This window comes from Leptodactylus fuscus, chromosome 3 (assembly GCF_031893055.1).
Source record: "Leptodactylus fuscus isolate aLepFus1 chromosome 3, aLepFus1.hap2, whole genome shotgun sequence".
In the NCBI taxonomy this organism is placed as follows: Eukaryota; Metazoa; Chordata; class Amphibia; order Anura; family Leptodactylidae; genus Leptodactylus; species Leptodactylus fuscus.
In genome coordinates, this window is record NC_134267.1 from 14,832,251 (window position 1) to 14,850,650 (window position 18,400).

The following is an 18,400-nucleotide window of genomic DNA, read 5'->3' on the forward strand; positions in this document are numbered from 1 at the left end:
ACCTCCATCTTCTTCAGGAATGTCCTCTCTGAGTCTTCTTCCGGAGCTTGGTTCAAACTACTAGGCCTCGGGTTGAACTGACTGCGCATGGCCACTTACTGTGTAAGCGGCCATTTTTCTTGTGGCCACAGGCATGCACAGTCGGCTCTGTGTATAAACCCACACACTTCTCTTCAGGCACTTCCCATGTCAAAAGTTCATTATTTTCATTGGAGCGAAAAGTCCTGCTCCCCGCATTCTCCACCAAAGTAACGGACCTGGGATGGATTTGACAAAAACGGTCACTAATAAACAGAACAAATCCCACTGAAATCAATAGGACCTCTAATGGATCCGTTAGTGTACGTTGATAAGGTGATTTTCTGACGGAAGCGAACAATAGGCGCTAACAGCGTTAATGTGAACGTGCCCTTATTTCTTTCATCCAAGCACCAGTTGCATCCATAGATGTAGTGTCGTGTGATCCCCTGTCTGACCAGTAGGGGCTCAGAGAAAAATGCTGATTCTTAAGAAGTGACCGCTGCTGACCGTCTGGATCTGTCAGTGAGGTTTAGTCATGGGACAGAATCCGGGGGAGGGCTTGAGTCATTTTAGAGATGGGTGCGGTGTCTTTATTTGGGGTAGCAGGGCTGTGGAGTCCGTAGGCTCCAGTCACAACTCCTGCTCTGATCGCCAAGGCCAGACTGATGCAGTACCCAAAACCGGTACTGACTCCAACTCCACAGCCCTGGTGGGTAAATAAACCACTTGGAGATTTCCCTATAAAGCGTCTGTGATACCCCCCTCCCCCTCTAAATTTCTTGGTTTCGGTCCCAATTGCTAGAAGTTGCCTGCTGTGCCAAATTTGCTCGGCCATAGACCATAGTTGCATTCCTAGAAAGCACAACTATTTGCAGAGGGTGCGATTGTGTCCCTATAGGTCGGCTTTGAAGCCTGAGGATTAGTGGGCTGGGGTCACCAAGATAACCCCTGGCAGGCGGCTGACCACCGCAGGATTGGCTTAGAGATACTGGTAACACATTTACTTTGCAATGGAGAAAATTTAGTGTAAGGCTTGGTTCTCACAGACTAATGCGTATACATGTGTATACACATGTCCGAGTGTGAGCGCTCAAAACAGATCCCCTCCCATTTCCCTGTATGCCCTACATGAGGTGACACAGGCCTGACGACTTCTGCAGTATAATCTTGCGGGGGGGGGGGGGGGGGGGGGGCTTTGCTATTTTCTGCTTTGCAGGTGCAGGCACCACCACGGAGATTATAACTTTCCCACATACCACTGACCGGACGTTCCGCCGCTTTCCTCCTCGGGCCCCATACACACTGGTTGCCTGATGGCTCTAGGCAGTTGCTATAAACAGAATGCTGGTAGGTTCCCGCATGGAGGAATGTAGAGGCCTCCTATACAGAAACCACGATGTATAATTGTCCTCCTGCATAGACTGTCACCACAATGGAGAGGAGGGAGGACGCCTGACAGGCTGGTAGTCGTGCGGAGGGTGTGGACATAAGGTAAATATATCCTTTAATAGGGTTGTCCCAGGATTAGTGGCTTTCTAGGGGTTGGGTCCTGTATGGCAGCTCAGAGTGACGTGAATAAGCTGGACTGCAGTACCATGCACAGCCTATTAATAGATGTGGCGCTGTTTGTTTGTCCTGTGGTCTATAATCCATTTAAGGCTTTTTCTAAGATGAATCCTGCACCTGCCGGCACCCCATAGATCAGGAGGTCGGTGCTGCAGCGTGTTCACAGAAAACTAAGAACAGTGCCTTACATTGCATAGCGGCGAGGCTTGTGGTATTGCAGCTCAGTCCCAATCATGCGAATGGGACTGAGATTCAAATAGGCCATGTGACAAATGAGCGTGACGTCCCGGGCCTGTGAAGCGGGATCCTTTCTACTTTTAGCAGCTGATCTGTCGGAGTCCCAGCTATGGCACCCTGTCGGAACAGAAGTTACTGACCAGATCGTCCATTTTTTAACTCCTTGACACCTCCTCCTAACGTAAAAGTCCAGTTTGGGCAACCGGTGACGGACGTTCTACTTCTGGCGGCCTCAGTCTCTACCTGTTCTATTACAGATGAGTGCACTGGATACAGTCACATCGCTGTAGTCTGGCGGTGTCTGTGCATTGTCTGGCGGTGTCTGTGTATGGGGATGTTTGCTCAGGGTGATGTGTATTGTGTGCTTGTGTCACCGCTGGTATGTCGCACACTGTACACACACAATGGTGGAATGACATTGTGTCAGACACAGAAGGTTTCTACGTTACCACCATGGAGATACAGTGTCTGTTCCTGGACGTCGATGTCCCTACATTCCCAGCAGTCACCTGAAGACAATGGGGCTGTCACATTATATACAGGGGTGACATTATGGTGCACGTTTGGCTCTATCTTGTGTCAAACTTACACCACAAGTCCTGATCTGCACCTTGTGTGACACGTTGTGCGAATGTTCGCAGGCTGCGGATGCCTCAACCCGACACTCATTAAAGGGATTCTATTATTAAAATCAGTTTTTTTGGTGATCACACGTTGGAATAGCCTTAAGAAAGGCTATTCTTCTCCTACCTTTAGATGTCTTCTCCGCACCGCTGTTCGGTAGATATTCCGTTTTCCGTCTGTATGCAAATGAGTTCTCTCGCAGCACCGAGGGCGGGCCCTAGCACTCAAACAGCACTGGGGGCGACCCCAATGCTGCAAGAGAACTCTCCAGCCCCACCTCCATCTTCTTCTGCAACGCCCTCTCCTTGTGTCTTCTTCCATCCTGGGTTTCAATCTTCTAGGCCTCAGACACAGACAACTGCACATGCCAGCGGCCTCAAGAAAATGGCCGCTTACACAGTAAGCTGGTGTAAGCGGCCATTTTCTTGTGGCCCGGGCATGCACATTTGGCTTTGCCCAAGGCCTAGAAGATTGAAATCCAGGACTTCATCTCAGGTCCTGCAGCGTACACCGACCGTGATTTCCGGTGCTCACGGTGGGCAAACTCGGCTCTGTGTGGGGATGTTAAGACGCCTATAGTCTATTCCTGGTCCCATTCTAGGTATGTTTCAAATTTGAGGGTAATCCGTGATAGCGTCGTGATAGCGGAACAAACATCCAAACACACAAACTTTCACATTAATAATATTTAGTAGGATTAGGGGGTCATTCACACGGGAGGAATTTGGAGCTGATAATAAGGCTGTTTCCTCCTCCAAATTCTGTCTGGATTCTTCATCACAATGGAGGCGATTGGCCTGGACCATACGGTTTGTGTCCGAAATGGCGCAGGTTGTCTCTTTAGCCTTGCAAAGACTCAATCGCTAGGATCAGTGGGTGGCACTAATGGGGAGGTGGAGGGGGGGGAAAGGGGGAGGGTAACTTATGCAGAACGACTCAGGATGATACACAGTCTACAGCAGAGGACCCTTCCAAAATCCCTGCTCCATCCCAGTGTCTCCAGTCCCATTATTCTTCGTTCTCTTCCTGGACGGCGCAGCGAGTATCCGAGCTCACATTGTCGTGCAGTAAAGCTAAAACTGACTTCTAAATAAGGAGTTTGTGAAGGCGAGCGTGCCAATGTAATATCAGGTTCAACTTTTTCCATCCCAAAACAGATCTATTCCCATTAAGGTACTGGAGTCGCCCTGGACTCGTGCGGCACACTCACAATCTTTTTTAGATCCCGCAACAAGTAGGAAAATACACAACTTCTGCTCCGATCACATTTTTACTTTCAAGCTGAAATGTTACCGAAACCACCGAATATTCCGATGACCCCGCACAGTCACATTCACATAACCCCGCAGAGGAGATGTTTCCAGTCCTGACTCCAGTGTTATAGTCACCTGTCCTGGAACCGCCCGGGGAGTGATGTCATAGGTCGGAGAGGATGATGTCACCTCCACGTGCAAAGGCCCGGCGATAATGGTCATGTGACCTGGTTGGCCGACAGCCAGCACCCTCACCATCTGAAGGGGCTCCGGGAATCCCACCATGAGACTTGTGTATGGTTCCCTTGTGGCCGGGGGAATTTATTAACCCTTGCATCCCATACCCCGGATTAAATCTGGAGTCTCAAGGCAACCCCATTGACTTTCATTACACCATATAATCTTTGGTTGCCGCAGTCGATTTCTCGGTGTCGTCCTCGCCTGCTGTAAAGAGTGACTGTCTCTCTTTAGGGCTCACTTCAGTAGATCCCATTCCCTTTTATTATGCCGTCCTATACCATAGCATGAGTGTGTTTTTTGGTTGTGTTGCAGCCAAAATCGACATGTAGCAACATAAGGGAGGGTCGTGAACCGGGCACCGCTTTGTACCACAGCCCTGCAGAGAAGTCAGGAGTGCGGCCATGATGCCTACGGCCATATTGGAGCACCTATAGAGCTGTGTGAGACCTTACCGTACCCCCATATCCCTGCCAGGTATTGATACCGCTGTAGCGGTGTCAGAAGTGTTTCTATTCCCGGTGCGGTATACTATCGCTGTGACATACTTAGTCATGGAACTTTTCCAGTTTCTTGTTGCGCTAATGAGAAATGGATGCCTAATCTGGTGTCAGGTTCCTTCGCCGAATACACAGGACGCCAAGTATGTGTTTATAATACGAGAATACACGAAAGTGTCCTCCAGCTATAAAACCACTTAGTGCAGGGGAATAGAAGAAACTTTGTAATATATCTTATTAAAGAAATCTCTTTCCTTCTCTGCTTATCAGGCCGTTGTCCTCCTCCTTATCTTCACTCAGGGTGTTTGTTTACTTTAATCTTTATCGGATCCTGGCTCACACACAGACGTCTATGGAGAGGGGAGGGGGGATGACGTTGTTAATATATTTATTGCCTCATTGTGTACAGTGGTAGAGTCTTGTCTTCAAGATACAGCCGTGTCAGCAGAGTTGCCTTATAGTAGCAGGGTATCCCTTCTCCATAGACTTCTATGTATAAAGAAGTTCAGCCTAATAAGCTGAGAAGGATACAAGATTTCTATAATAAGATATATTACAGTGTTTCTTATTTATTAAAGGGATCCTATCATTCAGACAACATTTTTTCTAAGTACCACATCGGAATAGCCTTAAGAAAGGCTATTCTTCTCCTACCTGTCATTGTCTTCTCCGCGCCGCCGTTCGCCTACAATCCTGGTTCTTTTCAGTATGTAAATGAGCTCTCTCGCAGCACTGGGGGCGGCCCCAATGCTGTGAGAGAACTCTCTCCAGCGCCGCCTCCATCTTCATCAGGAACGGCCTCTTCATTCTCTTCTTTGGGCGGTGTCTTCTTACTTCTAGGCCTCAGGCAGAGCAGACTGCGCATCCCCACAGGCCCTGAGAAAATGGCCGCTTACAACACTATGAAAGCGGCCATTTTCTCGTGGCCTATGGGCATGCGCAGTCTGCTCTGCCGGAGGCATTAGAAGTTACAAGCCACCACCAGAAGAAGAGGCTGATGATGACGCTGCTCAAGAAGAGGAGGCAGCGCTGGAGAGTTCTTTCACAGTATTGGGCCCGCCCCCAGTGCTGCAATAGAGCTAATTTACATACCGACAAGAACCAAGATTCCTACGGAATGGTGGTGCAGAGAAGACAACGAAAGGTAGGAGAAGAATAGCCTTTCTTAAGGCTATTCCGACGTGGTACTAAGAAAAAAATGTCGTCTGAGTGATAGGATCCATTTAAGGTTGTTTTATAATTTGGGGTACACCTTAAGGCTCACCGCTTAGTCCCCTAGTTATGGTCACTAGTACTCCTTACTATGGGTGTGATTTGCGGTTTTGTAGTCCCTTTTTGTGATGCCTATTATTTGTTGACTTCACCCAACTATTGTTACCTATGGGGTAACAATACCAGGGCAATACTGTGTGTATATATGTTACACTGCGGTTATCCAACCCTACATATTGATGGCTGATCCTTAGGACAGGATATCAATATCTGGTTGACGGGGGTCTTATACTTGGTATCCGCCGTCTCCAGCACTCACAATGAGGGCACGTCAAGGGTTTGGCTGCCTTTAGCACATATGCATTCACAATGGAGGCGGCAACCCCCCCCCCCCCCCCCATTCTCGTCAGGCGTCTGATCACAATTTATCCTCCATCCTATAGAAGTGACATCATCCCTTTAAAGGGATCCTATCATTGTTTTCCCCCTTTTTTTTCCTGACTAACACGTCGGAATAGCCTTAAGAAGGCTGCTCTTCTCCTACCTTTAGATGTCTTCTCCGCGCCGCCATTCAGTAGAAATCCGGGTTTTTTCTTCTGTGTTAATAATTTGTTAAATAATGAGTTTTCTCGCAGCACTGGGGGCGGTCCTCAGTGATCAAACAGCATTGGGGGGCGTCCCCAACACAGCAAGAGAACTCTCCAGTGCCACCTCCATCTTCTGGAACGCCCTCTCCCTGTCTCTTCTTTGTTCCTGGGTTTCAATCTGCTAGGCCTCGAGGCAGAGCCGACTACACGTGCCCGGGCCACAAGAAAATGGCCGCTTTTCTTCTAGCTGCTTACTCAGTAAGCTGGTGTAAGCGGCCATTTTCTTGTGGCCCGGGCATGCGCAGTCTGCTCTGCCTTGAGAGAACCATTTGCATACCGAATAAAACCCAAAGAATGGGAGGAAATCCAGGCAAACACGGGGAGAACATACATACTCCTTGCAGATATTTTCCTGGCAGGATTCGAACCCAGGACTCTAGCGCTGCAAGGCTGCAATGCTAGCCACTGAGCCACCGTGTTGCCCCTTGAAGTGGTACATATTCTGTGCACCAAACATGCAGCACTTCTATTCCTGGTACATTTTCCTTCCCCAGTCTATCCAATGCTAGTGTTCGCACATGCTCAGTCTTACCACCAGTGTCTGAGTGTTTTTGGGTATTATACCGGCCGCCCGATAAGACTTGTCACACTAGAAGAAGCTCCTTCACCAACGCTGGTGGACACTCTGAGAGGGGAAGCAAAAGAACAGCAGGGGGCGCCATAACAAGATCCTACTACAGAGGTCTAGTACTGGAGCAGTCAGCTTGCGCCGTGGCCATCTTCCCTCTGGGTAATATTTTGGGTCTGGAGTAAGTTGGCATCAGTGCGGGCACATCTTTGCATGGCAGCGCTCATGGTCATGTTCTGTTAATGGCTTATTACTGTGTTATGACTGTACATAATGGACTGTTGTGATAATACTCTGTAAATTGATAGGTACATGCAAATGTCTGAACTGTTACATCTCGTTCCCTTTACAAAGGTCCCTATGATAATAAATGGTATTGTACGGTGTGAGAACATCGGAGGTCACACATAAGGGCCGGCCAGGGGGGTCCTGGGTGTCAATATGGGATGGGGAGGGGATGAAAACTGAAAATCTAGAATCACATATTAGGTCAACACTCATTCAGCCAGCACCCGTTCCTCCCGATCTCTCACATGTTAGACCCCTCAGTATACCTGCATGCTCGGACTACACGTGTATATTGACTGATGGCTGCAGATTCCTGTTCTGTGCAGTGGTCTGGATGGATACGGCAGCTCTCTGCCATTAAATGGGTTTTCCCACTCACATTTAGGCCTTGTACACATGATGGGGGATACATATCGGTTTAGCACAGGTCTCCCAGTGACTACAAGAACGGGGTCCCCAAGTGTGCAGGTACCAGAAGAGGAAGAGAACTAGAAGACAAGGGCTTATAGATGAAAGTACAGGGCGGGCGTGTGATGATGTGCCTTGTCCTCAGAGATTAGGGCATGGTGGGGGCCGTCACAGTACCCTCAGTATCACAATGTGTCCCCATTCACTTACATTAGTGGAGGAGTCGGAAAATATCACAATGATCTTTGGTTGCTAAAATAACATTCAGCTTCATCTCCGGGTCTCAAGTGACATGATGGCAAATAAATTGTAACCCCTGTGCCCTAGACAAGTAATACTGCACCCCTATAGGTAATAGTCCCTAATAGTGCCCTCCACATAGGTAATACTGCACCCCTATAGGGAATAGTACACCCCTGTGCCTTCCACATAGGTAATACTGCACCCCTATAGGGAATAGTACACCCCTGTGCCCTCAGGGACTATTACCTATAGGGGTGCAGTGTTACCTATGTTTAGGGTATGGGGGGGTTACTTTTACCTATAGGGGTGCAGTGTTACCTATGTGGAGGGCAGTATTAGGGACTAATACCTGTAGGGCACAATATTACTTATGTGTAGGGGGGGTTACTATTACCTATAGGGGTGCATTGTTCCCTAATAGTGCCCTCCACATAAGTAATAGTCCATAATGGCACCCCCATGCCCTACACATAGGTAATACTGTGCCCTTCAGGTAATGGTGCCCACCCCTCACATTGGTGATAGTGCCCTAATTCCTCATCCCCACCTCCTTGACTGCTAAAGGTAATTGGGTGGGGGTACTTTGGAGATGGGGAGAAATGTATTTATTTTGTTAGGTTCCCTCTACATTGTGATCCCCAAGAAAGGATATGAGTGGCGAGTGTCTGCACACCGCTGCAGCCTATGACGTCGCTATATACCGGGCGTTCACCCTCCCCCACACGGTCTTCATTGCTTTCTATGCCAAGCGATAATCTAAGTAAATAAGGAAACAATATTCAGGGAATTGAATCTGCCAGAATCCGACTCCCACAACTCTTCCTATCGGAAGCCTGTGTGTATTTATCTCTCGCTTTCCTGGGCGAGCTGGGTGAATGGGGCGAGCTGGGTGTCTTCAGTCCACGTTGATGCATTTGTATTCTCGGGTTTCTGGGCTCCTCGTATTACATTGGTAATGTGATATTATTATCTTTTACCTCCGGAGACTCGGGGTTATTTTTGGTGTTGGGGGGGGGGGCTGTATCCTAGCAACGTACGGGACATCACCTCTCGGTGACATGCTGAAAAAGCAATTCATGGATTCTAACTTGGGAAGCTGTCATAAGATATAGGGGACGGGGAGGATTGTCACTGTGATGGGACCCGGCGTGGGTATAATCTCCGGGATCGCGCTCGGCATCTACTGTATATGTATTCTAGGAATATATTTAAAGGGCCATACACACAAAATACACTCACCGGCCACTTTATTAGGTACACCATGCTAGTAACGGGTTGGACCCCCTTTTGCCTTCAGAACTGCCTCAATTCTTCGTGGCATAGATACAACAAGGTGCTGGAAGCATTCCTCAGAGATTTTGGTCCATATTGACATGATGGCATCACACAGTTGCCGCAGATTTGTCGGCTGCACATCCATGATGCGAATCTCCCGTTCCACCACATCCCAAAGATACTCCTCTATTGGATTGAGATCTGGTGACTGTGGAGGCCATTGGAGTACAGTGAACTCATTGTCATGTTCAAGAAACCAGTCTGAGATGATTCCAGCTTTATGACATGGCATTGCATTATCCTGCTGAAAGTAGCCATCAGGTGTTGGGTACATTGTGGTCATAAAGGGATGGACATGGTCAGCAACAATACTCAGGTAGGCTTTGGCGTTGCAACGATGCTCAATTGGTACCAAGGGGCCCAAAGAGTGCCAAGAAAATATTCCCCACACCATGACATCACCACCACCAGCCTGAACCGTTGATACAAGGCAGGATGGATCCATGCTTTCATGTTGTTGACGCCAAATTCTGACCCTACCATCCGAATGTCGCAGCAGAAATCGAGACTCATCAGACCAGGCAACGTTTTTCCAATCTTCAATTGTCCAATTTCGATGAGCTTGTGCAAATTGTAGCCTCAGTTTCCTGTTCTTAGCTGAAAGGAGTGGCACCCGGTGTGGTCTTCTGCTGCTGTAGCCCATCTGCCTCAAAGTTGGACGTACTGTGCGGCGTTCAGAGATGCTCTTCTGGCTACCTTGGTTGTAACGGGTGGCTATTTGAGTCACTGTTGCCTTTCTATCAGCTCGAACCAGTCTGGCCATTCTCCTCTGACCTCTGGCATCAACAACGCATTTCCGCCCACAGAACTGCCGCTCACTGGATGTTTTTTCTTTTTCGGACCATTCTCTGTAAACCCTAGAGATGGTTGTGCGTGAAAATCCCAGTAGATCAGCAGTTTCTGAAATACTCAGACCAGCCCTTCTGGCACCAACAACCATGCCACGTTCAGAGGCACTCAAATCACCTTTCTTCCCCATACTGATGCTCGGTTTGAACTGCAGGAGATTGTCTTGACCATGTCTACATGCCTAAATGCACTGAGTTGCCGCCATGTGATTGGCTGATTAGAAATTAAGTGTTAACGAGCAGTTGGACAGGTGTACCTAATAAAGTGGCCGGTGAGTGTAGGAGCGCTTGTTATGGGTATGGCTCCACACATGGGGGGTAAATTTATGAAGACTGGCAAGTACTACTCCAGTCTTCAGGCGTACGACGCGCCACCAATCAGGAGGGGAATTGTGACAAGTAGGGCAAAGTCTGAGATGCAATAAAGAAAATGAACCAAGTTGAGGTGCGTTTTTGGCCACGTCTGGGGGGCATTCGCCTTGATAAATGTTAACATAAATAATAATAATTAAAAAAAAATTGGAAACACTCTCTGTCCCTTGCAACAAAGGATATGTGAAAGCGAGAGTAGAGATGCTAAAAATATACGGGGAAACTCAGTATAGTCACACTTTTGCAACAATGTATTCGTTTCTACAATGAAGCAAATTAATTAAAAATATCCAACTATATTGTACGTTGTTTTTGTTTTTTATATCCCTCGGTGTTTCCATGGTAACAGACTACAAACTAACCTATTGTAGTCTGACATTGTAGCAGATAGGGGGCGCACATGAGTACAGGGTCTGCAGCTGTTTGCCGCCTGTTATCATGGCAATTCTGCATCAGAGCTGTATATCCCGTCTGTACGGCTTTAGTCCAGATTATTTGAATGGTTTTATCCCACTAGAAAGCGGACAGTGCACTGAATTCAGCGCCCATTCCCATTATGTGCCCCGGGGCAAGAGCTATGGGTGCTGTTACCGATGTCTGTCCACTGTCAGAAGGGCGTTCCTGACAGGGGAGTTTTTGTACTGGGGGGACGTTCCTTACAGCTTAGTGTCATGGCGGGGTGGTAAGAAACGCCCTCTGACAGTACAGAGCTATGGACACTGCTGTCAGGAGGGGCGTTCCCAGCTAGACTGTCAGGAACGCCCTTCTGACTGTGGATAGACATTGGTAACGGCACCGATAGTTCTTGCCCTGGGGCACATGAATTCAGTGCACGGTCAGCTTTCTAGCGGCGTATAAACCCCTGTGTGTCCAAGGACATGAAAGGTTGTCTTTAATAATGGAAGAATTTCTTCCAACGTTGTAATAAGGCTTATAGACAGGGATTGCTTTGGGGTCACCTCTTTAAGATCCTGTTCTCACTGGTATTACAGCTAAGCCTGTAACGGACCCTATATCTTTATAATGAGGTTCCCTCCGATTTTATTATGTAATACTATTCTTTCCATCAAATCTGCTGGATTCTGCAAAGCAACCCACAATTCAAGTGTGAACAAAGATATAGTCAGTGACTAGCCGGGGTTACTCGCAGCCAGAGGTGGCCGTGTTATCCGAGTCCTGTGGTCAGTCTAAGCAATGCGGTCATGGCATCGGCTGTGTGACCCTGTGTGGCCCTAACCCAATGTGGTTCCCTTGAATAACCTACCCGGGAGGTATCAGGGACGGCCTGACCTCCTTCCTTCCTTCCTCTCTTCACGTTTCCTTTCCTTCTATTCCTGTTCCTTTTCTGTCCCATCTAATTGTATGTGCTACTTCTGTCTGTGGTTACGGGACCGCATCTGATCTGCTGCGACATCTACGACTTGTCAGTCCCTCCAGCTAAGGTACAAATGGTTTATGTGCTCTTTGTCGTCAGGATTTCGTTTGGTGTAACGTTGTATCACTGTAGGCTCTTCGTTGTGTTTTTACCTTTTTGTTGCCATTTAGATGAAACCTCCAAAATGTGTTCAGGTTTTGTATCTACGTGTGTATATATAGTGTGTGTATGTGTTTTTTTTTTTTTTTTTTTCTGATTAATTCAGTTCTGTTGAATCGGTGCAAGCGGAGACCTGAAATACCAACTAGGAACTGATCTAGAAAGTATTTCGTATAATGTTATACAAGGACAAGCTTGTAGATGTCACCCCCTCCCCCTTTCACTACGCTGGAATGTAGATTACACGAAGATCTGACCCTGGGACTGAATTGTACGTTTTTTTTACCGCCGCCGTACTCTAAGAATCTGTGCGCAAAACATCCTCTGTAAAGCCCTGACCTAATGTTGTGTTTTTAGATTTCACGTAAAAAGCTTTTTCTGGGTTTTATTTTGAGTCTCTTGTGTGTTACATTTGTGCTAAACTTCATTCCCGGTCTATGGGACTACTGCCTATAGAATGAGCGGAGTCGCAGTGAGCATGCTCAGCCTGACACCACATTAGGACAGGGTAACAGGACCCCCACTCCATTGATCGGTGGTCAGACCCCCACTGATTTGGTATGTTGTGCCCTATCCTGTGGTCTGACCCCTCTAAAGCAGACGCTATAGTTCAGATACATTAGATTGGTTATGTTTTCCTGTTCCCCTAGACACGTGCATGCTCGGCTGAGTGATGCAACGTCTGGAATGGGAAGAGTGGTCAAAGTAGCTGCCCCCCCCCTATACACATTAGATGGTTGGCTATACCCCTGAAATCTTCTGTACATATCTAATGTGTATGTCCAGCATAGGTGTAACATGACGTACAGTGTCAGTGATACCGAGACATGACGTGTCATACGTGTAGTACATTCGACAACATGACTTATCATTGTCCGTCACGTGTGTGTGTTATTGATGTGTATTGATGCAGCCGGGTGTCGACAACCAGTCAGATCTCTCCGTTTAGCATCTGTCACAGAATCCTAGCCATGTTTTACGAGCCTAGGTGTAACCGGTCCTACCTGCGGCACTGACATGTCTGTCTTCCTCCATAGATGCGACGTCTGGCGACCAGCAGGATCTCTTCTGTCAGAAGTTGCAGCAGTGCTGTGTACTGTTTGATTTTATGGACTCTATATCGGACCTGAAGAGCAAAGAAATCAAGAGAGCCACGCTGAACGAACTGGTGGAGTACGTGTCCACCAACCGAGGGGTGATTGTGGAGTCTGCGTACCCCGATATCGTACGTATGGTAAGTCGTGCCGATGGCAATCTCACTACAGCTGATAACAGTCTCTGCTAAAACTAACACAACTAAAAATATTTTAAAAAATACTCTCCTGTCCCCAGTGTCCGCTGTCGGTTTGGGCAGGCGCCGTGCCGTTACCACTGAAGGTCCTATTCAGCATAAGACCGCTGAGATCAATCCGTTGTCTCGGTGGTGGCTGGAAAGGACCGGGTGACATCACTGAGATTCATCACTGGGTCCATTCCTGTGACCGCTGACCGGCCAATCACATGCGGTGCAGGACTTTGGGCGGTCAAGGCACGGCGTACACCTGAATGGAGTTTTTTTTCTATATTCTTTGTCATGATGTTGCACAGTCCTCGGTCTCCTCTGTGATTTGTCCGTTTTCTCGACAACCCCTTTAAAGGGGGTTTCTGGCTCCGAACTGATTTTTTTCATACTGGTGACCTATTCACAGGATCATTGTGGAGATAGGAGAACCCCTTTAAGTGTCTGATTGTTGGGGAGTTGAACTGCGGTGGTTGTCATGTATGGCCAAAGCTCAGTTTACTTGTGGAATGGCGGTTTTATTGATATGAAGCTTTATAACGTGGCTGTGAGGACATTCAGGTACAAGACCGTGTGACATCATAGTACCAGGGCGGTGCAATGAAATCAATGAAATATACATCGTCTTCCAAATTCCAAATAGTGGTCTTGGTTCTGACCTTATATACTGGCTCCCAAAATCTGCTTGACCGCTTCCCCCATGAGGCCACCATAACTCAGACATAACTACCTTGTATTTCCAGTTCTGTGCTGCACCTTTGTTTTGATGCCGCCAGGGTTTGCCGTGACAGACTCCCTGAACTGTGAAGAAACATGGCCAGGTCAGACGGGTCAGATTTCTGGGGCACCGTGCCGATGGGAGGGGCAGGACCAATGAATCCTTCCTGTCAGGTGTCAGCAGGTCAGGCAGGTGAAAGAATGGGGTGAGGAAGGATCTCTCGGCACACTTGGAGTCCTCCGATACCTGTGGATGATACTTAGGTTTGCTATGGAGAGCTCCATTCATGTGTCTCTAATAAAGTGGCCGCTCAGTCTATAACCTGGGCATTATTTCACATATTGAATGTAGAGGTTTTTTAGTTTGCAAATGCTCCGACTTGGGTGGAATTGCACATCACTGTGTTATATTAATAGTATCCCGGCACCCCGGCTCAGCGTCCGTCTGTCAGTCTCCATGGCAGTCGTGTAAACTTATATCAACATGGCTTCCCAAAGGCCTGCCCTGTGCAAATGAGCTGCCGATGGACACGCTATCCCTCATATAGCAATGACACGTTGCAGATTGTAACGGTGTAGCTCATGCAATATAGATGTATACTGCGGACCCATATGGTCTCTGGGCACACAGACCTGCAGTGTACGGGAGCTATAGGGTACATCTATAAGGTCTGCCCAATGTCATTACATTCCCATAAAGCTGCCCATAAATACAGGATTTCCAAGGGGCATTGAGAGGAGAGGGGCCGTCTGCTGGTATTTACATGTACTCTGCATGACCGTCACCCCGGGTATATTCCGCCTTCCGTCACTGTACTCTCTATAGCGCCCCCCTGTTGACTGTTTGTTAGTCACATGACTATGCCGCAGAGCTTTCATATTCATGGTCATGTGATCAATGGACCCGGCGTTACGTCCTGAGAAGCAGATGTGTTTTCCAATCCTGGATGACCCCCTTTAAAGCTCTGGAAAGACTTGTAAGGGGAACCTGTATTTTAGTCTACGCCTCTCTGCTTGTCAAACAGGTCTCTAGGATTTGGGATTTGTTGTGATCCTTCATAACTGAACTGTGTGAACCAAGCCCGAGGGACTGAGCCAAAGTTATAACCGGCTTTCCATTAGCGGGCCGGTGACACGTTGATAATATCGGGCTCCGGTATTTAGTGTATTATAGTTGGTGCTTGTCTGTTCTCTTATGCTTGAAGTTGTGTACCATGAAGGTAACTATCCATCTCACACTTTAAGAAACATGATGAGATCCTTGGCATCCCGTAGATGATCCCCTGCCGGGTCCGTGTGTGATGGCGAAACAGCGAGAAGGCTCACTAGGGAATGTGAATGCAACGTGAGCTCAGGCCGGGATGGCAAAATCTATCTATCTATCTATCTATCTATCTATCTATCTATCTATCTATCTCCTATCTATCCATCTATCCATCTATCTATCTATCTATCTATCTCCTATCTATCTATCTATCTATCTATCTATCTATCTATCTATCTATCTATCTATCTCCTATCTATCTATCTATCTATCTATCTCCTATCTATCTATCTATCTCCTATCTATCTATCTATCTATCTATCTATCTATCTATCTATCTCATGTCTATCTATCTATCTATCTATCTATCTATCTCCAGCCTGTACATCACTACCCCCAGATCGGCGGTGCCCGGCGCACACACACCTCTCCCATGTCGTGCGTCCAGACTTTTATATTCCGGTTTCCTCCTTGTGTTTGGCAGGAAGCGCCATTTCCTGAATGTGATCTCACCGCAGGCTCAGAACGTCTTTTCCACTTTCCCCCGTGATGATGTTACTGGATGTTTTACATTACGGTTTTGGTTCTTCATTATTTGTCCCATTCCTTGACCTTGTTTGGTGCTCTCGAGGTCCCGTCACAGCCTGCGCTCTTGTAGGATCCCAAACCACCTTTGTTCAGTGCCGCCGCCAATGGCAAGAAAAGTCTCAGCTAAGTGACTAGAGAGGATCTGTCAGCTCTCCTGACATGTCTGTGAATAGTACTTGTCTTCCCCATGAAGTAATAGCCATTCCTCTGTTGCTCCTTCTTTTCTGTACCAAGTCTGCCCCAAATCTGCTATGTCTGAACTTGGTCTTAGAACTTGATCCCAAACCACAGGCAGTATAGCATTCTTACTAGGCTACCTAGTTTTGTGTGTGATACATACTAGCTATCTCTCTATAGCCATAGACCCCATTAGACCAACACAAGGGGGTCTATGGAAACATACGTAAGCACTGCGGGCTACTCTCCTGTATAATTGACCACTCTATATTGGTTATACAATGGCTGACATAGGTCTCTGCAGGTCATTACAGTCCTTTGACATATAGCCCCAGAGTCACGTGAACAGAACCTTATTTATTGGATCATTGCTTATTTTTTTTTTCCTATATTTAATCTTTGTTTCCGTCTCTTTTTACAGATTAGCTCAAATATCTTTAGGACGCTCCCTCCTAGTGACAATCCAGACTTCGATCCCGAAGAGGACGAGCCAACCTTAGAAGCTTCATGGCCTCACATACAGGTAAGACGCACCTTTGTCGGGTATCTCTAGACCTACATACAGCCCTCCCGAGGTCTTCCATTGTCTTATGAGGCTGGAATATCTCCTGAAGTGGCCTCTGGATTCTGGAAGATGCTCCTGGGCAGCAGATACCACTTCGTATGAAGTAGCCCGAGCTCGGCTCTGTTCACACTGCTGGTTTTCCATACACTATTGAGTAGCATTGCTTTTCACAGAAAAATGAAGAGTAATGTTTTCATCCCATTGGGATTAATGAAATGCTAAGCCTAGAAAATACAAAAGGAGCGCAAAAGAGGAAAACCATAAATTCCAAAGAAATCCCGAATATTATTTCTCCTAGTACGAATAAATATATCTATTTAGTAAAATCTTGTGTGTCATGTGGATCAGTGATACCCTTTCCTCCTCCTCCTCTTCCTTTTCCTCCTCCTCCTCTTCCTTTTCCTCCTCCTCCTCTTCCTTTTCCTCCTCCTTCTCTTCCTTTTCCTCTTCCTGTTCCTCCACCTCTTCTTCTTCCTTTTCTTCCTCTTCCTTTTCTTCCTGTTCTTCCTCCTCTTCCTCTTCCTTTTCCTCCTCTTCCTTTTCCTCCTCTTCCTTTTCCTCCTCTTCCTCCTCCTCTTCCTTTTCTTCTTCCTCTTCCTTTTCCTCCTCTTCCTGTTCCTCCACCTCTTCTTCTTCCTTTTCTTCCTCTTCCTTTTCTTCCTTTTCTTCCTCTTCCTTTTCTTCCTGTTCTTCCTCCTCTTCCTCTTCCTTTTCCTCCTCTTCCTTTTCCTTTTCCTCCTCTTCCTTTTCCTCCTCTTCCTCTTCCTTTTCTTCTTCATCTTCCTTTTCCTCCTCTTCTTCTTCCTCCTCCTCCTTCCTGTTCCTCTTCCTTTTCTTCCTCCTCTTCTTTTCCTCTTCTTCCTCCTCCACTTCCTGTTCCTCCTCCTCTTCTTCTTCCTCCTCCTCCTTCCTCTTCCTTTTCCTACTCTTCTTTTTCCTCCTCTTCTTTTTCCTCCTCTTCCTTTTCTTCCTCCTCTTCCTTTTCCTCCTCTTCCTGTGCCTCCTCCTCTTCTTCTTCCTCCTCCTCCTTCCTGTTCCTCTTCCTCCTCCTTCCTGTTCCTCCTCCTCTTCTTCTTCCTCCTCCTCCTTCCTGTTCCTCCTCTTCTTCTTCTTTCTCCTCCTCCTTCCTGTTCCTCCTCTTCTTCTTCCTCCTCCTCCTTCCTGTTCCTCTTCCTTTTCTTCTTCCTCTTCCTTTTCTTCCTCCTCTTCCTTTTCTTCCTCCTCCTCACTAGTCCGTCTGGCTTCCAGGCTAGCCATACACCTCTAATAATGGTAAGATGGTGGGATTCTTTGTGTGAACAATCCCACCATCAGAATGGACAACCCCTCTGCCTGATCGAGGGGAGAGGGAGAGAATTTTGCTGATTTTGTGCAGATGAAGAGCAATCACACCAAACTTCTATTTTCATGTAACAATTCCCAGCAATCAGTCGCAGTATTTTTCTACGTGTTCGCATGCTGAACATCCATTATGTTGACTCACTAAAGTCTGTGTTGATCACCTTACTGGGTGTTTCCTAGTACACCAATATCACGCCTGTGGGGTCTGCTACTCAACACCTCCATCAATGTCACTGTATTCTCACCTGATGCACAGAGAATGGAGCAGGAAGCAGACAGCGCTGTTCTCTGTGTAGTGGTAGAACGGAGTCACTGCAGTCTGGGTCCCAATCATGTGAATTGAAGCTGATCAGCAGTACCTGGTCTGTCCACTATACAGAGAACAGCGCTGTCTGCTTCCTGCTCAATTCTCTGTCTATCCGTTTCACAGCTGTCTGATGTGGGGTGTCAGTATGGGATCGCCACTAATGTGATAACCGATGACCTTATTTTAGGTTCGGTCATCAATATTTTTAGTCTGGGAATCCCCTTTAAGGTGACGGCCAGTCACAGCAGAGAATCTATGGTTTTTGCTGC

The 18,400-nt window shown here is 47.3% G+C and overlaps 1 protein-coding gene across 1 annotated transcript in view; it reads left to right on the forward strand.

Annotated features, from left to right (window-relative positions):
- Positions 1 to 18,400, forward strand: part of PPP2R5A (protein phosphatase 2 regulatory subunit B'alpha) — a 49,362-nt gene that overhangs the window by 16,182 nt on the left and 14,780 nt on the right. The window contains exons 2-3 of the mRNA XM_075267153.1: positions 12,931 to 13,127; positions 16,340 to 16,441. Coding sequence (XP_075123254.1) covers positions 12,931 to 13,127; positions 16,340 to 16,441 — 299 coding nt within the window. The remainder of the gene's footprint in view (positions 1 to 12,930; positions 13,128 to 16,339; positions 16,442 to 18,400) is intronic.